The 27,044-nt window shown below is 36.7% G+C and overlaps 1 protein-coding gene across 1 annotated transcript in view; it reads right to left on the minus strand.

Moving 5' to 3' along the window:
* LRP1B (LDL receptor related protein 1B) overlaps positions 1 to 27,044 on the minus strand; it is a 699,724-nt gene that overhangs the window by 417,376 nt on the left and 255,304 nt on the right. Inside the window, exon 3 of the mRNA XM_069861579.1 lies at positions 6,716 to 6,853. Within this exon, the coding sequence (XP_069717680.1) occupies positions 6,716 to 6,853 (138 nt within the window). The remainder of the gene's footprint in view (positions 1 to 6,715; positions 6,854 to 27,044) is intronic.

Genomic DNA, 27,044 nt, shown 5'->3' on the forward strand with positions numbered 1-27,044 from the left:
GTATTTATCTTTTAAAAAGTACTTAGAAATTTATTTGTACAAAATTCATCTTACATTTCTTACACAAGATAATTACTTAAAGAGTTTTATTAGCTGTAAGAGGGGAAAAATTATCAGTAACCATACATACTAATCAACAGAAAGATAATAAAAAGTTCTTGAATAATACTGACAAGGGAAGCTCATAGTAAGTGCTTAATTTTTTGTTTTCTTTTCTCAGTAGAGGGCAGCCTCAAAACAGGGACAGCAGGCAACAACAACAGCAGGCAACAATAAATAACATTAAACTTAAATCTCTGGAATGTAGGACGAAGCTTTCTTAGATCATTCCATCCCAGCCTCCTACCATTCTGACTGGAGCTGTTTTCATCAGGTTTGTGTAGCCCTGAACATGAGCCAGTTATCTACCATCACAAGTACCTGGCGCTCTTAACCACCATGATCTTGTTCACAACATGACACAGGAGTACGTCTATTACAATTTGTGCATTTTATTAGGCAAAGGAATCATAGGGAAACTGGAATAGTGGAGTTATAACCTCTACTCCTCTCAGTTACAAGAAAAAGTAAAAATAACTCTATGGTGCGACTATTCAAAACTGCATTTCCCACTGTAAACACATTTTTCACGACCCTGAAGAAAGTATAAATTTAAAATGTGTGCTAAATGGGAAAACTGATCAATATTAGTATTAAGGGGGGGAGCAGATCTGACCAACACTTGACTTTGCCAGTAAGAAACATTACCCATCATTTTCTCTCAGGAAAATGAATATTGCACCTTGAAATGGAAATGCTCATTTGGAGCAGACAAGACGTACATTACTTCTTCAGTGGACAAGATTACAGTATCCTAAACAAATTGTGTACTACATAATGGTTTGTTATCATATATTACTATCTTATATGGTCAAACATTTAAATTCTACATTTACTTTGCCACATAGACAATGCTGATACTTTAGCAATGGTGTTCATTTGTGTATCCTGGCCTAAAAAAATCTCTTAAGAAACAGCCCATAAAAGATGGGATGAAATTACATCGCTCAAACGTCTTCCACTGTTCTATCCCCCTGCCAGCCACCTTTAATTTGCTTCGCTGCAATAGGATTTTGTGATAGAAAGTTATTAAATCACCAAGCCCATGACTTCTTTGTCTTGACAGCAGAATAGACTAAATGACCTTGGCTAATTTCAATGAGCCACATCATGCTCTATTAAGGCAAAAAGATTGGAAAGAGAGTAATATAAAAGAAATTGGATATTTGGGTGGTGAAATGAGAAGGAGATACAATAAAGGCAAAAAAAAAACAACCCAAAAACCTTAAAGTAAGCCTTCAACCAGACAAATGTAGTTATTTACTAGCAGCTCTGTTCCAAAGCAAAAATATCCATGATTGTCTTATTTTAGTGCCTACAGTTTTTTCCCCTTTTCTGTCTTATAACCACAAGTAAAAAGCTTGATGCAGAATGCAGAGCAGTTCCAGAGAGAATCTCTTTGAATGTTACCTGATGGTTTCAGGAGCCCCACTGGTATGCCAGGAGCGCTGTGAGATTTCCTGGGGGTTCCAGGATTCAATAACCTGATGTGACACTTTGTACATCACAGTCTTAAAGGATCACTGATTCAAAGCTTGTCAGAATAAACTAAATTACTTAATAGGAATTTCTTTTGCAGGCGTGTGCTACTTCTAGAAGCGGTCTCATGAGAAAATGGTGGGAATATTTATACTTCTAGACTAATTTAGATTTTCTTTGTTACCTGGTAACACAACTTCATGAGAAAGAAAAAAAAAAAAAGAAAGAAAGAAAGACTAGGATCTAAATGTAGCTCCATAACATCCAGTTTTATAATTTTGCCTCTTTCTTGAAAGTCCTGAAATTTCCATAAAATTCTGAAATTTGTATTTCCCCCTCTATTAAACACTACTTGAAGTCTCCCAGTGTTCCAGCTGTAGAAGTGCCAGAACAAAATCATAATGCAGTAATAGCAGCATTTATCTTCGTCTTACGATAACAATTAATTCAAAAGGCCTAAACAGAAAAATAATACCCTGATTATAGGCTGCTACAAACACAGCAATTATTCGGCCAAATCTTCTGTATGTGTGTACTGCAGTTTTTTAATACGAAATGATCCAGAGTTTGCCCTTGTATATTTTATGGACAAGAGATCGTGGTTCACACCACAGTTAATAAAGATTCAAATAATCTTAAAACTTGGAAGGAATCTATGAGATCTGTTATGGTCAGTCAAAATTTCAGTTTTAATTACCTAAGAAAGTATCTCATGTAACGTCTGTGATATCTCTTGGATTTTCTTAATCTTAATTAACCTACTAAAATACATCGGGTTACATCCAATTAATATATCAAATTAAAAAAATGTGAAGTTATTTTTAGAAGATATTTAGTCTCACAAAGGCAATGCAGATTCTCCTGTATGCCCAGGCTTGTCTTGTCAGTGATGCTAGGTAGGCAGACAGGTAGACATGCAGGCAATTACCTTATGGATGGTGACTCTACAGATAGTGAGGGGATGCTGCAGTCTTGCTATCTGACTAAATTCAATGGTACAGTCAATTTGAATAATCAGTAATTAAGATGGGAAATATGCAGTCACATTTTTCATTCAACTCCATCTTCAAAGGGGAGCTGCTGTGATTCAGGACCAGGAAGAGCAATGTCCTGAGCTCCACTGAGCTCTGGTCCAGCAACTCCTGCACGTCACAGAGCTGGGATACTGGTCAGATACTATTGGAAGCTAATCAGTAGCAGTGACTAGAATGAGAGAAAGCATCCACAAGAACCAGCTCAACTCTTCGCACTTTAGGGTTTTTGCACAAGTAGACTTCCAGGGAATCCCTACAGCACTCCTGCTTTCCCACTCACAAAGTCTTGGCTCACCTACCCTCACCCCAAAGTCATACAGAGCACAATCCATGTAAAGCTGTGACAGAAGACTATTTAATGAGATCTCAATTTACTTTCTGGTAAATGTGCTTATTGGAGAAGTGTACATGCAGACTACTAATGCTGTTTACTGCTGCATCTTGTCAAGCAGGACAGACAAACTTGCTGCAGAATTCCCACTGCATAATACAACACTGTCCATTGAAAAGCAATGGCTACTGCAGTATAATATAAACTATACTTCAACTTGAAAGTCAGAGCATCAGTGTGTAATCAGTGCCTTCACTGAACTCTTACCTAGGCCTCTTAATACCATTTCAGGTTTGTTTCTCGGTAATTGTTGCAAATATGTTCCATTTTGTGATAAATCAGCATAAGGCAAAAGTATGCAGAGTATTTTTGTAAGCATTTTTTTCACTATTTTAAAAGTACTTCCTGGCTAGAATATCCAGAACTTTAGCAAAACCATTCCTGCAGTTATTAATACTACCTGAAGGGATAAGTTAGTTAAGTGAAAAAGGACTATATTGCATAGAAGTCTATACTCTGTAAAAGTTTTAGTTTTCTTTACCCCTAACTTAGAGACAGGCTAAAACCATATTTTGCCGTATCACCTTCAATTTGTTCCCATATACATATCTATAAAGTCTCAATCTATAAAACTGTGCACATCACCTCTGCAGCCCTATAAAAACCCTTTTCCAAGATTCACAGGAATGTGATTCTCTAGAAATTATCTTAACGATATATCTAATCCTTTACCTACTCAAGGCCAGGTTACTCCATCTAATCCGTAACGGATATTTGTTTAATCTGTTCCTAAAGTCTTCAGAAAAATAAATGAGGTATTTCAACCTGTAAAAGACTGTAAAATCAGAGGTTGGAGCAAGCTGTCACTATGCAATACCTGCATTAATTGACGACAGCCAGTCCCAGCCCCGCACTGGCAATGCCTCCAGCAAGCTCGTCAAGAGCTCACCTATATGGAAATGAGGTGAACCATGGGAAGGAAAAACCTAGAGTGAAATAGTTCAGTTTGCAATAATTCACTGATTCCCCTGTGGGAGAAGAATTTCCAGTTCATTGCGTGGCTGAGCTGCAAAAGTGGCTGAAAATGCAACTGAAATACAGGTCTGATCCTCAAAAGAAATCTGAAGAGTTGTATTAAAGAAAGAAGCTTAATTGTTCAGAGCAGCTCCACATCAGTTCTCTGCTCAAAAGTGGGTCTAGTTTTGGCGTTGGTTGAATTTTATCCAAGCTTTATCAAGCCTCCAAATAGCTCATGGGCTCCAACTCCTCCATTCAGCAGGATTGGATCATGATGAAATTATCCGATACACCTCAGAAAGATGAACAGCCTCAGCCCCAACCTACGCTTTACAGGAGGGGTTAGTATATACTTTGATCCCTTGCTTATTCAGCCTCTCTAAAGCATTCTTTAATCAAAAAATATCTAAGAACCAGAAATGACCAAACACAAATGTCTTAGCACTATCATATGATGTGAGTTTCATTTTCGGTGAACTACACACCCCTTCTCCTCTGAAGGACGTTGAAACACATAATGTGAAACAACCATACATAATATAATTCTTTTTTTTAACTTCATATTACCACAACTCCTCCTGAATTTATGCATTACATTCACCAGCAAAAATGCATATGTGCCTGAAATAAAAGATGATGAGACAGGAATGTCATTGTATTTACTACAATTTCCTTGAAATTTTACATACATTACCATTTCATACTGCAGATATGATCATATTTTTACGTGGCAGGGAAAGGTTCAGGCCTGAATAGATCTCTCAAAGACCATAATATAATGACTTAACATAAGAATGTTAAATCTAGGGACAGAAATCAGAATAATTCCAGTTACTGAATGCTTATACACCATTAGTTCAGCATTATTAGAAGCTTTCACAGGTGCAGTCATGATTTGTTCACTGAACTAGTTCCCTGTGCGTAGACCATGACTTATTTACACAGCACTAGTAGAGTTTCTACTGATAAGTTATTTCAACACAGTCAGCTCTGTGACCAACTGAGTTGCTTACAATTAAATATTTAAAACAGATATGATCTTCTTGATCCACCAAATATATATATACACACAGATATAGATAAAGAGTGATTACTACTATACCACATTCATACCAGATACCCGATATATAGGAATGTATAACAATGACTCATTAGTGGCAGTTGTTAGTATCAAACTGCATGATCATAATGTAAAATTGTTGTTTTGTATATTCTTTGGCTTTGTTGATAGAAAAGTGTGCATTAATTTCAAGAACTGCCTCCAATAAGCAAGTCAAAACAGCAACTGCTACAAAAAATCAATATTAATGAGCCATTAACCATTTACTAGATGAGGTACTGGAAGAAATCTTTAAATTCTTCATAAAATATAATATAAAAGAACTTCATTATCTACGTGTTCTTTATGGTTTAAAGCAAATGTTTACTTTGCATATTTTACTAAATTCCATGGTTATTTATTAGAGCAGACATTAATTCTACCATTGGGAAGTTTTCATATTCATATATGATAATAAAGAAAGGAGTGGGAATCAATATGAACCTTACAAGGTATATTTGAGCATAAATTAAAAGGGCATGAATAAAGATTAGGTGTTTTATGTGTGATCACATTCCAAAGTACAGGCTACATAAACAAACCAAACTAATTTACACGTAACATAGGATTTTATTTATTTTAATTTTTTTTTTAAGTTTCCATTAATCTCTGATTTAAAGAGTTAAAATCCAATACAAAAGAGAGAATTATGATAAAATAATTATTCACCATTGGATGTTTTTAATCCTCTGCCATTTAATCCAGAGTAATTTATACAAAGATATGAATTAATCAGTGCTTAATAGACCAATATTGTTCTCCGAGATACACTCATCTGCAACTTCAGAAAGCTTCAGCACAGGCCAGATACTGATTTGGTCAGTTTAACTTTGGGGTTTTTTTTGGATGTTGAGACCACTGCTGAAATCAATATGCTGACAGAAATTCTGATTTTGTGTAATGCTCGCTGAACAAGGACTATACCAAGGAAGATCCTTCAAGGAAAGAAATGATTCCCATCACTATAAGAACTGTCATATATTTTATGACAGCCTGTATACTTGCCTGGTAATATAAAAATAACTATTTGTAGTTTTGTGAAGTCAGCAGTATTACACTGATTAATTCCAGCTGACTTTTTTATTTTTTTCTTATTTTATTTTATTTTTTTCCCTTTTGGATTATTTTTGGGGTGTGCTTAAATTTTACTATGACATTTCTGGAAATCTGTGCACATGAACTTTTAAATTCTAATTTCACTTCCTGAACTATAGCATTAATTCTATCTTTTACTGGATATTGTCACATTGTATTGCAGCAGGAGTCCCAGGACTTGTTCCTGAGTTTCTGCTTTTGAATATGAGACCTGTTGAGGATCATCAATCATCATTTCTCCAGCAGTCAAGTCTACTGATTGAAAAAATTGCCACGTTACTGTCTCATGGTATCCAATATTTGGATTTCCATCATACAAGGCTACTAACTATTAAAGTCTGCAAACCTGGATGGCTTTTTCACTTGCCATTGTCTCACACAAAATATTTGTTTCAATTACTTGAAACATGCATTAAAATATGCCTCTACCAATCCACTTTTGTTTCATACGTCTTCACAAGACAAAGGAAGTTATGGTTTTCTTTGAACTCAACAGAAAAAAAAAATAAAACAGCAGATGACTTAAAGTTAAAGCATTTTTTCCTCAGCAGATTTACTTACCCCGGCAATGTACTCCTTCATCATAGCCATCAGAACAGTCATAAACACCATTGCAGAGCCGGGACAAGTGAATGCATTTGTTTGTACCAATGCAGGTAACATAATTTGGGCTGCACTTGAAATCTGCTTCCTCAGGACCTAAAAAACACACAGAAAATTTCTTATATATTTTTTTATACCGACAACAAAGCAAAGAGACTTCTCGATTACATTTCCATGCCAAAGCTAATGGCAACACTCCATGCATTAGCCCATTTTGCAGATTTTTAGTGCATTATCAGCACTGTATTTAGGAGAATTAAAATCATCGAGAAATGATTACTGCAATTAAAAAGGAAATCAATGGGTCATAGAGGATTATTTCCCAAAATACAAGTGTTTTATGGATGCTAAAATTAAGCCTTGCAAACATTAAAAAGTATCATAAAATTTTCAGTTGCCTTGTGAACATCACATAAGAAGTCATACGAAGAGCAATAGGTACCAGTATTTAAATTCACTGTAATTTTAGATATTTATAAAACAGCATATAAATGTAACATATTTACAGCTGCATTAGAGCAGAGAGATTGTTCTTCCAGCCCAGAAGTCTGAAAGTGTGCAGTATAGGATGGTTGGGAGAGGATAAGGATGCTGTGATTGCTCCTTTTGGGATACTACCCCAGCTGCACTTTGTGTCCCCTTATCTCCGAAATGTTAAGTACAGGGATTTTGGAGGAAGTTCAGGGATTTTTGAGGATCTCTTTTTGTCTATCTCTTAGAGAGGGTTCTGAGTGATAAAAAACCCAACAAATATAATTTCACATCATAGAGACTCTGAGATTTTTAACGCTGCAAAGAACATTTAGAGGCCTGAAAGGTTTAGCTCATTCAGATGACGAATCATAATTTGTGCACATTATATGATTAATCTACACAGAGAATGAAGGAGGGAAAACTCTTTGGGAAACAACTTAAAGCTTCTTGCTGCATGTGTGGGAACCTTGAGTCTGTGCTAACCTCTGACAGCTTATAACAGTCCTCAAGGGAAATATCCCCTAGGATGCCCTGTGCTCAAGCACAACATGCTTTCATCTTCTTTGAGGCACTAAGTCCTCAATGAAGGACAGAAATCACAGGCAGTTACTGAAAGCTCCCTTATAAGTGGGAAAATCTCAGCCTTGGCAGATCTGGTTTCTTGCAGTCAGTAGGAGGAAGCAAAGGAGGTTTCAGGGGTGAATTTACAGCGTATAAAACAAATACAGATAGCTCTTGGCACAACCCATTAAATAAATAGAAAAAAAACTAACTTAAACATGTACCAATCAAAAAACATAAAAAAATCCCACTGCCTTATTACACACATCATGAAACCATTCACCATTTAGCGTTGGCACAACAAGTCCCAGTTATCTGTGGTTTACTATGGTTTTGTCTGTATCCTTTTACCCACCTCCCATCAGCACAGGGCATGTGGTCCCCTTCCCCCAGCCAAGCGTGCGCCCCTAAACCATCTACTGGGGAGGAAGGCGTGTACAGTCTCCTGCTACCCTCCTCCAACTCCTCTGCCCCAATGGAGTGACACTGATTATAGCCTCGATAACACTGATTAACAGCAAACACAGCACACGGGTACTTGGGATAAAAAGTTAATCAATATGGGGATGAATGGACTCTGTCTCCAACACTTTGTGTGCCTCCAGGATGAAAAACCAAACCCCATACTTTCATGGTGGTCATATGCTACAGATGGATCTGCGAGAATACCACGCTCCTAAGCCAAGGATATTAGGGTCTAAATACCCTTTGAACTCAAAGAAAAGAAACAACTGTTCTCATTATGCTCTAGGTTAAGTAAGTGCTTAGAAAATCTAACAGCATTAAAACACTTCACAAAATACAGTTGTCCTATATTTTCCAGTAAAATATAGGAGGGAATTAACAACAGAAAGGTGAGAGGTAATTAAAAGTTATTTAGATATTACGACTTGAAGATCAGGGTAATAAGAATCAGAGGGATGTGACCTGGTTCTGGCAAATACCCCTGCACCGCGCAAGAAAATGAGAGATAGGGGAAATGGGGCTCTATGCCCTTCCCAGACAGCAAGCACAGCCACTGGGTGAAACTTTGGAGTATTTTTTTGCTTTCTGGACATTTTACTCTTTTTTTTTTTTTTTCCCCCCCTTCTGTTACCTGGAGGTGTTACCTTTGTCTCAAAAAGCATCTCATGCACATAAATCTCACTACAGTACCTACAACCCCTAGCAGTTCCCAGTGCTGCTCCAGGACTGGTTTAACTCTACAGAGCTTTCAAAGAAGAACATAAATAAAGCAGCTTGGGATAGCCAAACGCTCAGTGTCAGGTGGGTCATATCAAACTGAAAAATTTAATTTGCTTCCCACTTCAGTTGCATCAAGACTTGAAAGCACCTAACATTTAACAAAACCAAATTAATTTTCTGATTTCTCATTTATAGCTTGCTTGTTCATTGCATTTGGACAACTGTGAATAGAGTGTGAGGAGTGGAAAAAAAATCTTTTCTTCTGAAATAGAGAAATTTCAGTAAAAAATGTATCTATGAAGCACATAAACCACGGTACTTGCATTAGTTACATATAAACCCAAGACTGTTAGAGGGCTTTCAGCATTCTTACCTCATCAAACAGAAAAATGAGATCTGTGACCAGAAATATCTAAGCATATACATTTATCTTCTAAATTTAATGAGTGAAAGGAATGAATCTCCTTTAACATTTAAAATCTTGATAGGACTAGTCTGATATGATCCTGTCTACAGATTTGTGCATTTAATTTTGATGCTTCTTGATTTTAAAATACAAGATTCCTTCAGGACACAAACATCCTGCAATTTTAAATATACTACCTAATGTGAAATACTAGCAGGGATGCTTCCTGAGTTAGATTTCTTTGATTAGGAACTGCATAGGAGGAGAAAACAAAATATGATCCAAGAAGTACTACTCCCATTGTTTTGTTATCAAGAGAAATTCTGTACACCACTTGTAAAAATAGTAAAGTTAACATTAGAAATGATCAGGGCTCAGAGATGGGTCCAGCCCTGTCTGTTCAATGTCTTTATCAATGACCTGGATGAAGGCATCGAGTGCACCCTTAGCAAGTTTGCGGATGACACTAAACTGGGTGGAAGCGTGGATCTGCTGGAGGGTAGGGAGGCTCCAAAGGGATCTGAACAGGCTGGACCGCTGGGCTGAGACCAATGGCCTGAGGTTTAACAAGGCCAGATGCCGGGTCCTTTCACAGAAGGGGTATTGGGCACTGGAACAGGCTGCCCAGGGAGGTGGTCGAGTCACCAGCCCTGGAGGCGTTTAAAAGACGGGTGGATGAGGTGCTGAGAGGCATGGCTTAGTGACTGATAGGAAAAGTTGGACTCAATGATCCTGTGGGTCTTTTCCAACCTAGTGATTCCATGATTAATTTATTTATACAATTAAGTTAAATTCAGATATAGTGTTTCCTTACTAGCATGACATTTTGGAAGTCAACTTGAAGAAGATGAACTTTAGTCAAAAAAGCAGCCCATTTTATAGAAGATTTCTGATCTATTGTGTCTGCAAAATGACTCCAAAAGGGAACAGCTCTCAACCATCCAATGACATCAGTGGAATGTGACAGGTTGTCCCAAGGCCTCCCTCCCCACAGTTCCTACCATCTTCATTGAATAAAAAAAATTCGGCAAACAAAGCTGCATGTTGTGACACCTTTGAAGCAACACTTGCTTTTCCCTCTGATTCCTACCCAGCTGCTGCACATTTTGAAATGCCTAATGCAAATAACGATGAGTAGCTTTTTATCTTGTTTAGTCCTCTTCCTTTAGCAGACGCCACTTCTGGCAGTGTTATCAAGTGAACTTTGGGAAAAGGAATTTTAAAGTGGTGTTCTTGAAAATAATTTCAGTGTATTTTACATCAGTGTAAGAATGCTAAAAATATAAAAGATGGATGGTGTCTTTTCTTCTGCTCAAAACATACAGTAATTCCTAACCTTGCCAGTTGGTGGAAAAATACACAAAACTGCTGGCTGCAGTTATGTGCATTACGCACCCATCTTGGTGTTTCAAACACTTGTACCAGGACACTGCTTGGAGGGTGGAGAGACTGGAAGCTGCATCACACACACAGTTGCAGCACTCAGGAGACACCGTCGGAGGAAACAGGGCACCTAATGACCTCCTTGGTATAACTGCCTCTTAACAAATGGCTAAATGAGAAATGGAAAATAAATCCGAGTTGGCAAAAGGTGAGCCAGAGGCTGTAGGGGGTCCCCTTGGGGCTTTCAGCCAGGGTTGCCCCACGTTATCTAGTGTTTGATTTGCCCCATTCCTAGTGTTTGATAGGAATGGTTGGACTCGATGATCCGCTGGGTCTCTTCCAACCTGGTTATTCTATGATTCTATGATCTCCATGGAGATGAGCCATGATGTCCACCCATGGGTGAGGGTCAGGATCAGGTCTGGTGGGGGTACCTAGGTTAGACACAGCCCAGGATGGCCAGGCAGGGCCACAGGTTATTGCTTCTTTCTCTAAATCCTCCAGGAGTCAAGCTGTGCCCAAGAGCAGGCAAGCTGAAAAGAGAAGGATAGTGATTCATTTCAGATCCAGATTTCTTTAGCTGTCAAATCGACTGGGACAGACATTTCTGATTTTGTTACATGGTGCGAAGGCTCACTGCACTTTCCCAGCATGTGAGGAAGCAGCGAAGCAAACCGTGCCATGTCTTGGCAAGACCTGTGCAGTGAACAGTAAATCTGAAGTTCCTACAATGAAAATGCCCTTAATTCAGTGGGGGACGAGAAGAGGTAAGATTCCCTCTGGTATCCTCCAGCAGGAGATGATAGGATCAATCAAACACAAACTCTGGCTTCCTGCTGAAGAAGCATTTTGAGAAGGTATTAAAGGCTGCTGTCAGAATTAGCTGAGACATTTTTCCATGCACTTTTGACAAGCTGTCTGTCTTGAATTTGTGCTTAACTTAAACTGCACCTGCCTTGCTTCAGGTTCATGCTATGGAATCATTAATATTGGAAAAGACCTCTAAGCTCATCCAGTCCAACTGTCAGCCCAACCCCACCATGCCTACTAAACCACGTCCTGAAGTGCCACATCTACACATTTTATTGACCACCTCCAGGGATGGAGACTCCACCACCGTCCTGGGCAACCCATGCCAATGCTTCACCACTCTTTCAGTAAGGTTTGGGGTTTTTTTCTAATAATTTTTCTTACTACATTTATAGCAAGAGAATGCACCTGAGAACCTACAAGCTGATTATTTACACTAGGTTTTATTATCAGAAGCACTAGACAAGTGTTTTTTAGAAAAAAAAATATGGATGAAGATTATTTCATTATGTACGCTTCCTTCTTCTAATAACATTCCCCCTAATTTAATATAAATTATGGTATGACTTTGTGTGCTAACTGAAGTAAGGAGTTACAAAGCATGAATAAAAGCTGTTTGCAAAGATTGTAGAGAGTAAGACAAAAGAACACGTACTACGGAGCCAAGGTCCACAAAAAGTTATAAAATTACAGTAAAGTATACACCCCCCCTTCTTATTAATTCGTTTAGACACGCTCATATTTAACAGCTGTTATGAAAAAGCATCAAAGCTGCTCCTTCTGAATTTATTTTTCCACCTTTTTCTTTCTCAGCTATGTTTGTACACAGTGGGGTTTTGTTTTGTTTTTTTTTCCCCCACAACATTTCAGGTAAGCAGTTAGGCAAGCAGCTTGCACTTTTAAACAAGAGACTAGGCAGCTAAACATGGAACACAGCTTTTACATCACTGCATTGAATTTTCTTAAGACCAGGAATTTTCAAGCAGCTTTAACCCTGGGCAATCCTCAGCCACAAGATACAAAACTGTGGGATACCTTAAAAATTGCCATTTGTGTTATACATCATTGACTTACTGATGTAGATCCTGCTCTCCTGAGTGTCTTTACAGAGTCAAACTTCTCAATATGAGCAGTTATCATGAACAAAACTGTATTCTGCTGATTGGCCCTTCCATTAAACTCTTTGCACGCATAGGTGGGAACCCTAGAAAAAGTATTTTGTAGGTACAGAAGCACCAACATACAACGGATGGAATTTGACCCAAAGTCAAACTTGATAATTTTGATGCAAATAGTAGAGTTGTCAAAAAATGACTTTTACTTTACTGACTGCAGCACACATTCTTCTAGAGAACTTCTGGCATAGCAGCTTTCCAGATCTTCTCTGTGGTATTATCAAATGATGCTGATTAATGACTGCAATAAATCCTAAAGAGCCAAAAGTTTAAGAAAGAATAATCCACAGAACTTTTAGGATCTCTCTGGATAACGTTGGCCTTAATGAAAACACTCCACTATGATACAATACAGGATGTAGCTTGTCAAATATGCATATAAGACCCGTTTCTCACTATTATCGATAGGATTATTGGTATCCTGTTTCTTCTGAGGACTCAGAACACAGTATAAGATATTTAAGACTGCAGAATTGATTGAAAAAACTTAATATTTAGTCTTTAACATAGTGCTTGGCAACAACAAACAACTTACCACATGCAGCCAAAGTAACATAAAATTTGGATTTAAAAGTCTGAGAAGTCATCCTCTCAAGTGGTTTTTGACATTTACTTTTTGTCATCTTCATCATCAATAACCAGGGATTTTAAGTGCTTATCTTTTATAAAATATGAAATCACATCATTTTAAAGTAATGTTTCTGACCCTGTCAGATACCTGTCAGATACCTCAAAGATACTTAAGGTTTAGGACTAAATTATGCCCATTAGAAGAAGCTGCTTTTGTGGGAAAATTGGAGATTAATAGGGAAAAGGGGACTATATTTCCATGATTCATTCATTTTACATTAAATGTTTGAAAACTTCCAAGAGGTTGAATACTGCATATTAATTTCTGTAGTTACAGGTTAACGTGTAAAGTGTAAACTAAATATACATGTTACCCCATGGTATCATAATTGCTTTAAAAAGTAATTTTTCACATAGACTAGATGGACATTTTTAATATCATGACTCTGAAACGCTGGGATAAATTTATGGGAATGATTTAAATTCTTTACTCTTTGGTAACTTTTATATATATATATAAAAAGGATTTCATATTTAATAAGGATTTAGGTATCATCAGTAATGCCTTATTCATTGCTACTTTTATCCATATGCTTTAGTCAATCATGCAGACTGATAATAAGTTTGAAGTCACCTACAGTTAAATCAGGCATTCGGCTGTCCATGAAAGAAGGAGAATAATAAACACGTGCAGTAGGATGTGGACAACTGAAAAGAAGAGAAAAGCAGGCGAATATTGTGCTGTTTACCACAGAACAATACCTGTAATCTCTGACCTCACAGACACAGCACATTGTCTCCAAAATACCACTTCACAAGAAAGAATAAAATTGGTGGCAGCTGGTAGGTTTGTGAGTGTGCAAATGAAGGCAGATACTTACAGTACATTCTCATAACTTATGACTAAAAGGAAGAGATGAGCTAAAGACTGGAGAGCAATACAGAAACAAAAGAGACAATGAAGAACTTTTTCAATAAAAAAAGATGGCTTTGAGTCATCACAGCTTGAAAATCAGTCTTCAGCGCTGATTCACAGCCCTTAAGCGTCTAGCACCAAGCATCTCATCTCTCCTCTCTCTTTATAAATGAAGGAGTACAGACACAATCAGCCCTCTGGTATCTACTCCCTTTTCAAGAAGGCTTTGGCTTATCGTGCTTTGTACTGGGAGAAGAAACACAGCTATCCAAGCCAAAGTTTCCCAAATCCAATCAGAGACGTGCATTGATCTTAGCCTGTGCACTGAGTGCTGATTTATAATTTAGTCAGTCAAGGTTTCATAATAATAATAAAGAAAAGAAGATACTATTGAAACTCACTTCCAAAGGATGGTTTGCAATTTTGTTTATTACCACAGACCACATAGTTCAAGAGGTTATCTATCTGCGAAGCTTAACAAGCCTCATAGTGGCACACAAAACTCCAATTTCTATACTCCTGTGATAGGTTTTTAACATCGGTGCTACTATTATACATAAATCAACTCACAGGTGCAAAACACAGCATATGGATATTGGGTTTAAGATGCTCAACACTTGCTTGCCTTTTCCTCTCTGTGTTTTCGTAAGTACTAGAGAACAGCAAACAGCAGGCAGCCTAAATCTGATGCTATGCAATAACTTTAATTGTTTAAATACTTCTTTTCGTTCAAAAACATGGTCATTGTTTGCATACTGCCATTATAATGACTCTGTCAGGAGCTCTGTTTGAGATGGCTCTCCAGCAAACACTTTCCCTTTGGCTGTCTTTGTCATGATCACTGCTTGCTGTGTATCAGACACTCGCTCATCTTCACCACGCAGATGCAAATGATTAACAGAGCCACAGGACCCATCTTTCCTATCGCAATGTAGCCGATAGCCACTGGAGAAGTAGGAAAATTATGTTAAAGGTTGCACAAAGGCTGATGATGAAGAAAAAAGAGGTAGAGTTAATCTTTATAAAACAGCTCAGCTTTGGATCACTGTCCAAAAATCCCTCTGGGCACACGTGGGATGGGGCTGGAGTCAGAATTCTTTGAGTGATCCAGTCAAGAGCAGCCACCAGAATCAGGATCTGAAAAAAAAGTGGGGTTTGCCTAACATAAATCTACCTACTAAAACTGTAATAGCCACAGAGGTAATCAGGCTGATAATAACAAAATCAGCTCATAACAGGAAAATCCACTTAGATTCCTAAATGCAATTGGACATTTTGCATCCAAAAAATACCTAAAATAGAAAATTCACCCAGCCAAAGGGAGAAAAGATCACCTTCCCAGCCAAAACCAGTAATTATTCACTGAATAGATCTAAATTTAACCATTTCTGGATTGAATAGCATGACAATATGACTATTTTACTTTTAGAAAACAAAGTTAAGGGTGCTGAGAGGTATCAAAGGCCACAAGGGGAGCATTGCCTGCCCACCAACTCTTCTGCAGCCTCTCTAGTTACAGACAAAAACCCAAAGAACAAATACTGGCAGAAGCAAAGAGAAATGGAGAGGAAACAAGACTGGAGTCACCCAGAGTGTTCCAATATTCTTTCCAAGGAGTTCATACACTGTGTCAGAAGATTAATGTAACAAATCAATTAATAAATACACAGTGCTTAAAGACTGCCACACTCTATCAGAATGAAAATTAGTTTAGGGGAGAGGGTAATGCAGATACATAACTGTACTTTATAGAGGAAGAGACAAGGACCTACAGTCCCACAGAAAAATGTGTTTCAATGTGATTTTTTTTTTTTCTCCCTTCCTTCACTGTCTACTGATATCCCCAGCAAGGCTTCATCTTTAGGCAATAACATGCAACAAAGTGTAATTTGCACATTTTAGGAGAACTTCATCCCTGTAGAACTGATTAAAAAAGTCTGGTCTTGACCAAAGTTAAAGTAAATAAATTATTTTTTGCCTGCTGCCTAAATGAAAACTTCCTGCTCTCTCACTGTTCCATTAGATGCTGGCACCTCATCTTTTCTGCACACATGATCTGACTTTCATTGTCCCAAACTTAACAATTATCCTCTTTTTATGGACTCTATATATACACACATATGTATATGTACAGAGAGACTGCCTGAAAAAGAACATATGTGACCTACTAGTGTATTAATACAGTAAATCACACTTTCCCATTCCCCATACTATAATATGCTGGAGTTCTAAATATCAGTATAGACATGGCTTTCATGCAGTCTTTAAAGTTATGATTTTTTTTTAAAATATTAATAGATTTCACTCTTAAACTCTTTATTTGAATTTGTCATAAATGAAAAAATTGTAACCACGCAAAAATTAAATAGCATGGAAGAAATGCATTCTCTCTCACACCCTATCAACTCCCCCCTCTTTGCAGTCAGAAAATGCTAATAAAAACCTCTAGGTGTACAGAAAACGGGTTGATATTTTAAAGCAAGAAGAATGAAAACCCTGAAAGAGGGCATATATAACATAAACTTCTCTTAAAAATCAAATTTTCTCTTTTGTCTTGCAAAACTCTGCGTGCCAGTGATGTTTGATTAAAAACAACAATAAAACAATTCTCAGTATCATAATCATCCATCACAACTGCCCCGAAAAATATAGTTACACATCAACAAGTTTTATTATTTTTATATACTTGCGGAATGACCGCAGCTTCAACTTGTGCAGTAAAACTTACCATATAGACAACAAGAGAGAGAGAATTTATGTTCTTTGCTACAGTCTCTAAAAAGTAAAAAGCTAAACCACAGTTCTACTAAGCTCTTGCACAAATGGTACATGAGAATATAAAGGAAGATCCTTGTACATACTGTCATAAACAAAATAATTGCAAATTTAAATTCCTTGGTTATTTGGGGGGAACAGATTTGCAAACATTTGTCAATAAAAACTGTAGGATGATGAGAAAAAATAATGCACTCAGTTTCCAGGAAGCAAAAATAATTAATATTCTTTGTACTTGCAGAGACAGAAATGCTTTGTTAATGGAATTTTTTGGTGATTTACTACAACACACTAAAGCAATACTTTATGATCAATGAAGTAAAAAATGAATATTGTCTCATGTAGATGGTCATTCCTCATTACTTATAAGGAACCTACTTTTAATTTGGAGATTTTTGCTTAATTAGTGTCACACATCTCAAGGCTGGCTTGTGTCAACTGTTCTAATGACTCGACATCTATGTGCAGTACAGAATGGGTTGCTAATAGAGTCTCAGTTTGAGAAAAAGTCTCAGTTTGAGAAAAATTATAATGAGGTGAACAAAAGAAGCATTAATTACTTACACAATTAAAGTACCTAATACCAGCAACATTGTAACACATCAACACTTACATTATAGATATTTACATATCCAAAGTGTATCAATAACTGTGGAAAAATATGTGTAGATATTCTTTACAGAACAAACCAGTGCTGTAATAGAACAGCTGGATACAACACAGAATACATCTGAATGCTGCATATTAGCTCTATTAGACATCATAAAAATATGTTTGACCATATTGACACACATCATCCATCTTTATATATTCTATTCTATCGTATTCCACTGCAGCTCTTCATTAAACTGCAGAAAAAGGGAGTAGTAGCAGTTATTTACTGGATCATATCTGTAACAGTCTCTTGAAATTTTGATGGAAATACTTCAATGGACCACATAGACATCAGGACTTGGACTCGATGATCCTTATGGGTCCCTTCCAACTCAGGACAATCTATGATTCTGTGATCTTATGGATAATTATGCACACACATATAGCCTCAGAAGTGTCTATGGATTGAGACAGAATTTACTGAGTTCAAAGTTTAATTCAGTAGAACTGGAATTCAAGCCCCAAAATAGTTTTTAGTAACAAAATAAGTGAAATTTCACAGTTTGATGAGATTTATAGCATAGGACACAAGTATTATGAAAGCAAGAAAGGACTAGAACATACACTAATACTATCTCTTCTTATTTTATGCAGCAAAAAATAAAGTTTCCATCTCATCTGCAATACTTCAGGACTTCTTAATATATGAAGTCCGTATCAACATGCATGTTTTAGGTATGATTTTGGGTTAGAATTTTACCATTAAAATGCCTGTGTTTGCAACGACATGAAAATTTAGGGGAGGGGGGGACGCAATATTTTCTAAGTATTGGTTTCCTTTTTAAAAACAAAAATGTTATTAAATCTACATTACTTATTCACTGTAAAGATTTCTTTATATATTTAATTCATCTTTATCACTGAAATATATCTCATGCATTTTTAAACTGAGCTAGGTAATTTGCAGTCATAAAGTTACTCAGTTTTATTTTGTACACAGACACATAAATGTAAATTACATCTAATTAAAATAAATTGCGTGACTTGTTTCTTCATATGCAGTTATGCACTGAAATGAAATGAACCAATTTTAGTTGTTTTAAGTACCAAATTTAACACTACAACAGATTTAATCAGGTTTGTTGGAATATACACTCTGTGGAAAAGGTAAAGATTACAAGGCTTCATATTGTATCTAGTGAGCGTCCTATTTGATTCGGTATTGGCCTGCAACTATAAACTTAGATGCCCCTTCCCTGGAGGTGTTCAAGGCCAGGCTGGATGAGGCTTTGAGCAACCTGATCCAGTGGAAGGTGTCCCTGCCCATGGCTGAGGGGTTGGAACTGGATGTTTATTATGGTCCCTTCCAACCCAAACCATTCTATGATTCTATGACCCAGAATGCCTTTAATTTCAAACTAATTAACATACGTTGTAATGTAGTTCAAAGTAAACTTTCCATCCCTTACAACAATATCCATGTCTTTAATTCCTTAAAAACAAATAGAAGTGAACCAAAACTCAAAATTAGAACATCTGGTAAAAGTGTCTTGTATTCCTTAGAGGAAATGTTAAATTAGTAGTTCTCAGAGAATTCTAAAAGGCTTTGCAGTGTGATAGGTAGTACAATTCAAAAAAGAAAATTAGTTTCATGTGTTTACCAGCTACAAAATAAAATCACCTTCCTTCCCCATTTATGTACTCCTAGGATAATTCAAAAGAGGCATTAGCTAACATGATTCAGCGTTGGCTGTATCTTGTTCACAATACAAAACTCCAAGTGAATTCAGACAACAGCACGATGAAAGCAGACAAAGAACCCGCATCAGACATAAATGAACTAAATCTTTGTGAACAAGCCAACACACTCCAGCCCTTTCAGGCCAGTTCTTCCCCCATTATTGGACATGTACTAATGAAATTCATGGGGAACTTTCAGTTCGTTCAGCTCCATTCCCTTTGAAAAAAGATTTTGCTGAACTCGAGGCCGGGCCACCTGAGCTACAATTGAACACGAACACCTAGAGACGTGATCTTTATCCACCTGCTCTGCAATTCCTGGAGGTGTCTGCTGGTGCACAGGCAAGACTGCAAAGCCTGGAAATGCTCATGGTATATCTAAAGTAATGCTTTAGAATGTCAGTTTCAGTTTAATTCTATATAATAATGTTTGAAACAAAAATTGGTAGTTCACCACTAAAATAATAGTCCAGCACACTAGAATTTCCAGGAGCCTGTACCTGGTGTGTAACTGAAGCCTCACCAAGAGAAGGGGACAGGAGCATTAAAGTCTGATCGGTCTGAAGACGCAAGAACAATTTCACGTGAAATACAGAGAAAAAACAGTGGAAAAACATATTATTTGCTTGCTGAATTCTGGTCCCCAAGGAGAGCTGCAGAGACTTTTTCTCCCTCATTAGCCAATAATGCAGTTTTTTGGAGTGAAACGTTTAGCCTTTCCATTGCTTATAATGTATTTTATGCCTTCTATCATGTCCTAAAGCAGCTGAGTACTTCAGAGGACTCAAAAGGAAAGGGCATCCAGAAGCACAGGGACTTTGGTGGAGGCAAAGGAAAACAAATGGCAATACCTGAATGCTAATGTCTACTTAACGCTGGAAGATAATCACCCAAAATATGTTCAGCTTTTCATCTTTTGCTGTATCTGGCAGCATTAATTCTAAAAGGAAGAATTCCATATAAATGAGGAAATGATACAGTTGCAACATGAAAACTCTGACCAAAACCTGCTGTGCCTAAAAAGAATGATCAGTTCGATGTCAATGGAACTTGTTCAAGTCTCAGCTGTGACTTGCTCGAGGCTTTCCCACCTCGCAAGACGTGCTGTGAGAAGGTACTTTAGAGGGAGAAGTACACCATCCACTCCCAAGAAGGAGCTTAAAAGAGGAAAAAGAAGTCAGTGGGGTGGGTTTGTACTCCATCTTGTACTTCATAATGACAGATGCTCCATCCCTAGAAAAGTTCAAGTTCAGGTTGGATGGGGCTCTGAGCAACCTGATTGAGCTGAAGATGTCCCTGCTCACTGCAGGGAAGTTGGGACTAGATGACCTTTAAACGCCCTTTCCAATCCAAACTATTCTATGATTCTCTGATCTTCTCAATCTCTTCTCGTCTTTCTTCAATAATCCAATGTTATTAAGCCACAAGATTCATCATTTGTGACCAGGAAAATCACTTCCATCAAGAGGAGCTTGAGACAGTGCTTACTAAATAATCCAACCTTTATTGGTACTCATCAAAGTCTAGCAGAGAGGTGTATGTCATAGAAAAGACCTTAAAAAAGGTCCAGAAATCTTTTTGGTATATCTATACATATATATATAAAACAATGTATTTCAGTGGATCTAAGCCATTACTAAGATCCTAAGTTTGGAATCTATTCAGAATGAAAAAAGCCCTCAAACTAACTTCTTATGAAATGTGAAATAAAATCAAACCTGTTCCATGTAAATCTATATGAAATGGTAAAAAATTCCGAAGTAAAATGGACATGGAATGCAATTTGCCTTAACATCCGTGCATACTGGTTTTAGAAAGGTTTTAAGTTCTGTACTAGAAGTTTATGGTGAAAAAATAAGTTGGTAAATTAGTGTGTTGAAGAGACAAAAGAAAATAGGCTTGTATTTTTAACAGTCACAAAAGCAGCTTACTGAAAGTATTTAATCTCTTTCACAATAAGACCAGTAAAAAGTTTCCAGTTAATAAAAACAGAGTGTGCTGAGCTGGACTTACAATAGCTGTTAAGACCATTTGTCCCAATATTGGGCTTTACATGTCAAGAAACAAGATTTAAAAATATATTCAGGTGAATAGTTGTAATGTTTTCAAACATCAAGCACAAGGAACTATCAAAATGGTTTATAAAGAAGATGCATATTATGCTGGTTTTATGTACAATATTCTTAACTGTAGAACATACTACTCAGTCAAAACACAAGTGGAGTTTCTGTTCAGAACTTTTTTACTGTCTTGTCCTAACACATTATAACTCAACACTTAAGGAAAAAAGTCAGTATAGAAAAACCATTATTTAACACTGGATCTCTATTTAGCAAACACTATAAAGTTCTTGTACAGACATACAAACAAATCTTTTCAGATTTAGACAAGAAAAGCATACAATTGTCTCTGTAATTTCACAATGACTTACAAAAGTGAAATTTAATCCTTCCCACTGATTTACCTGTAGCAATACAGACCTAGGTCATTTTGGCATGCATCAATTTTCTGGTATGAGCTTGGTATTTTCAACTTTAATTCTATACTGAGCTTTCCATGTACTGGCACAGTGATGTTAAATTGATTATTTTTCTATTATATTAAAAACAAACAACAAAAAACAAATAAAAACCCCAAAATCTTTAAGATGTGGTTCCTAAACACTACTAGTGAATCAATATTCAGTAATTCTTGCAGAGAATGAACAGTACCTATAACATGGATAGGCTTACTGTAGATCTGAATGAGTGCTTTGCTTTAAGTATATTTTGAGCAGGGACAGTTACTTTTCACTTTAAATAAAAAGTGGGCATTTTCCAGGAAAGTAAAAGCACATAACAGACACTGTTGGGAGAGCAATGGTTTGTGGTTTTCTTTTTTTAAAAGAAGTCTACAATGGTTGACTAAATAATGACAGAAAGGATATATCCAATAACTGCAGAAGATGCATGGGTGAGTTTGAATCCTGTCAGAATGATTTACACTCTTTACAGTCAGATTATAGGAGTAGTAGTTCACTCACTTCAGTATAATTTCAAGAAATTCCTTTTGTACTTCCCGAACCTATCTGCTTTGCTTTGGCATTTGGTGAAGAACAAAAGTCACTTTATTCTGATGAAAATACCTCAGAAAGAAAAGAGTTTAATAGTCATTCTTTACCTGAATACATTCCTAAAGACTTTAAGACATATATATTTAAAGGATTCAATTTACAGGCTGCTGCATTGACAACGTTATCCTATTAATCTCCAAAGTTTGCCTTTGTGCTGTATATTTCTGGGTTAGGACCTAAAAAAGGAACATAATCGTGTTCCTTCTCTCAGCATCGCTTAGCTTTCATCCACACTTAACTCCCATTAACCTTAAGCAACTTCTACAGGAGCAGGATGTGATTTTAGTTATCGTGTGTTCATATTTTTTTAATGTTCCGTTTCTTCCACCTCAATGTCTCTTGTCTCCTTCCAACATAAAGCAATCAATGGTATCTACAGATATTTGATTTTAAAAACATTCAGGGCTTTTGCAAACATTTACTTTCGTGCCTGTTCACTACCTCCCACACCTCTGGCGGTTCTGGGTCTAGATCCAGAGCATGTAAGGCAAATGGAGTGAAATTAGGTGAAATTTCAAAAGCAAAATTCAATATTGAGATTGGAAAAGTCCCCTAAATTCAGTGGGTGACATCCATTTCCACTTCCAAGCATCACTCTGTAGAAACACCTGAAGTGTCTGAATAGAACACTGAAGCATGGTGACAGTGATTCTAAGCCAGCTGCCACAAACAAATTTAAAATTAATTTAAATTATTTACCTTGATCATTAACTCCAGCTGGGATCAGCCTGGGCTTTTAGTGCTGCAACTATACTAATACTGATTCTTATAGCCCCAAGGTAAAAAGAAATTGAATATTGCTTCTTATTTCCTAACCAAAGAATTGAATTGCAGGTTAGGAAGTATGAGAGTTGCTATAATAATAGACAAGAATTTTCATTATCTTTTTTGTGCTGTACTGGAAAAAGATGGAGGTAGGTACCTTACCACAATCTTCTCTTTGAGAGCTGTTCAGTGGTACACTGTTTGAACATACATAATATTTTTGTACAAAGCCTGTAGGGATCCAATGTTGTGCCAATCTACTCATTTTTTGCCTTGTTAGTCTCGCTTAAAATAGAAAAAAAAAAAAAGCATCAAAACCTCTCCCTAGTAAAACCTGCATTTGTTCTCGAACTTAAATAGAGACAAAAAACAATAGCGTTCGCTTCACTGTCAATTTGTGGCAGTCGACTCCCTCATTTTGTGCGAGAATTTTTTGAAGCCCTTCTAAATCCACGAAGATCAATAACTGGGATGACTCTTTACCCCCATTTTGCTGGTTCAAAAATGATGTTTCATTCTTGTGCTATTGAAATTCATTTCAGTTTTAAAAGAATGTAGGAAATGCCTTTTTTCCTGATCTTTGACCTTCACATCTCAATTATAAAGAGTATAAGTAAACAATGGAGTTAGAGGGAAGTATTTTAAATGTTACTTTTCCTCTTGGTCTTTCTCAGAAGCTTTTTGCTTTTTTCCCGTGCTATGAATGATTAAAAAAGAGAAGCCCACACCATGAAGAATGGTCTCAGCCTCTGGACCTCTTAACTACAACAAATACTTGAAGAGTGATGCTTCCTTTCTCTCTACTATTGTCCTATGGATGCTTTTATTCCAAAAAAAAAAAAATCAATATGCTGTTTGGGGGACCTTTCTCCCATCTTTTGTTAGTTCTACCTCCTGGTACTCTTTGTTTTTTAAGTTTTTTTATTTTTTTAAAAAAAAATATCCCTTTTAAGCACTTCTTCAGTCCTGACTTATTTTCTGCTGCTCACATTCCTTTCTCTGACAGATGCTGGTTTTACCCTGGTGCATTTACTTTACACATTAAAAGAAAGGTATTGAAGCTGAGATCACAATGTAAAACTATTGGCCCCATTTTTCCTTGCAAATGTATCACCTAATTTTCACATCTGTTCTTTGGGATATAGTTCTTCAACTTTGCATGTATCAAGTTTGCCTCAAGGTAATTCTTTTTTTTTTTTTTTTTTATCAGAAAAACAGTAATAAGTGAACCTCTTGGCCTATGAACAACTATCCAAATACATTTCAAGGACTTTATTTTGCAGTTAAACAGAAGTGCTTTTCCCATTTACTTTCATAAAACATTTTTGAGGCTCTGTGCGCCCGGCAGTGGCTCATGTGTATCTTGGAATGTGAATATTAGTTTAAAAAGTTTCTCCCCCTCACATTGCCTAAAGAACAGCTACAGAATCCATCAGTAAATATAGATATTAAAGATAAAAGACATCATAGAAATAAATGGTATTAGCACAAACATATCTGCATAATCAAAGCAAAATTGGAAGTAAAACCTAGGTTCAGAGATGAAAAATTAGGTAATAGATACATGCAGCAAGTGGGGTAAGAAAAGAATTTAGGTTTTTTTTTCTAAATTCAAGAACTACATTTGCTATACTGTTTTTGGGCACTTCTTTCTTAAAGACCTACAATGTTCACTGAAAGGCTTTGATGAATGACCAAGAAAATAGCTTCTTCCTTAATATAAATTAGTTGAATAAAATAAGGTCTCACATATTGATGCATTCAATAAACGTATTTGTATGCCTACAAATAGATCAACAGATACTTTATTTGTATGTCCAAAAAACAGACAGACAGATATTTTATTGACTGCCAAGGAGGCATCTTTATCTGTAGAAATATAAACAGGAGGAAGATTTGTAGAGGTCCATAAAATTCCCAGAAGCTCAACAGTGCTCATATTGCCTCCCTGGTGTGTTTACTGGCGTGCAGACACAAACAACTACTACCTGAAAGACCTTCAATCAGAGGTCTAAGTTAACTTCCTTAGTTCCCAGTAGCGCTCTTAGAGAAATTGCCATGGTTTTTAAACAAAGTTACGCAGGTACTAAAAGCAGAAACCTATTTTGTAGATATTTAAAGTCTGAGATGTTCTGAGTTTCAAAAAATCCTTTGTTCTTGGTGAATTATTCAGGGTTTAAATTTTACATCCACAAAATCATTTTATCAGACTATCAAAATTCACATCCTCTGCCAGAATGTTAACTGGTTCAACATGTGGATTTTGACACAGACACAGCATTCTGTTCATCATTTAGCTTCTTTTTCAGAGGCTTTACACTATTTGATGACTAATTGCTGTACTGAACACCCTCTTTCCTGTTCCATAGTTTGATTTTTACACAGTTTTGGGTAGCATACAGAGAGCTTTGCTTGAGAGCGACCATGCCATAGGGGCAACGGTCTTCATGCTTGGCCTATTGTGCAGAACTGCCAATTCACTATTGCACAGCTATTTCATAGCATGACTTTCAGTTCACAGCAAATCTCTTCCCTTTCTGAACATGAACTGCAAATTATACAATTAGTGTCCTTTCATATCTGAAGAAAGAAACCTAAATGTTAACTAAATACATTTTTTTCCTCTTGATGTGCATTCTATTCACAATGGCATCTCAGTCATCTTAAGTCCAACAACCACACACTATTAATAGTCCTATTTTTCCCCTTCAGAATTATGATTTCATCTCATTTCTAAAGCTATTTAGTATCAAGATTTCATTTCTCTGAACACTTTCGCATCTTTGTTTTCGTCACCTTTGGTGAGTCTCTGTGCCATAGCAATTCCAGGGAGACTGTGCATTTTACCATCTTTCTCTCATCTTCTAGAGAAGCAGATTTCTCAACAGAACTCAGGAAAAACAAAGACAACTTTTGAACGACCCATTTTATAATTTATAGAGGCTTATGACTTTTTAAAGTTGTCTTTTTTAATTGAGAATTCTCCTAGGTTTTCTATTGCTAATCTTTATTAGCCACTTTGCTACAGCTTACTTTTTTCCTTTCCAAGTAGGAATAGAGTGGGAACAAGAAAATTGGTTTTGTTTCAGAAAAATAGTTCCCAGAATGCTGTAAACTGGTTGACGTTTCTCAACCGGAGCAGAAAAACCATGTGAACTTGGAATTTTCCATGTCCATGAAGAACACTCTAACCATCAGACTATCCTGTGCTCTCTGATGCCATAAACTTCTCAATAACATTTAATTAAAGTTGATACTGTCCTATTTCAACATTCAGCATCTCCTGTTCACCAACAAAGTCCACATATTCCAAGACAACCACACAACTCTTAACAAGATCAGTCTCTGTCTTGCACCAGTTCGTTATTTTTCGGACTATAACCTAACTATCTGCTTTGTGCTCTACTGCAGCTCTTAATCAAAATCAGTAGGATCAGTAAGTAAAATAATTTTCTTTTATTTTTAATGGGCAAACTGAGACTTCTTCAGTCCGTAGCTCAAATTGTTCAGCACCTCAGATACCATCTGCTTTCTGCTGGACAAATGCCATGGACAGATAAATACTTACAGAAAGAGATTAGGTTGTTATTACAACATTCATCCTTTGGCTCTGTTTTTTTTGGACTGCAAGTCTTCCTAGTTTATAACCATGTTTACCTTAATTTGAAGGAAATCATCATTTTTTAATGGACTACTTTACACTTTGTTTTAAATACTGCATGCATGTGAACAGAAGAAAATGAGTAATCGAGTTTGATAAGGGTTTGGAATGTTCTGTTACCTCCCATCATTTCTCATACAAACTGCAGGTAGGGTCATCA

The sequence above is a fragment of the Phaenicophaeus curvirostris genome, chromosome 7, assembly GCF_032191515.1.
Source record: "Phaenicophaeus curvirostris isolate KB17595 chromosome 7, BPBGC_Pcur_1.0, whole genome shotgun sequence".
NCBI classification, from domain to species: Eukaryota; Metazoa; Chordata; class Aves; order Cuculiformes; family Cuculidae; genus Phaenicophaeus; species Phaenicophaeus curvirostris.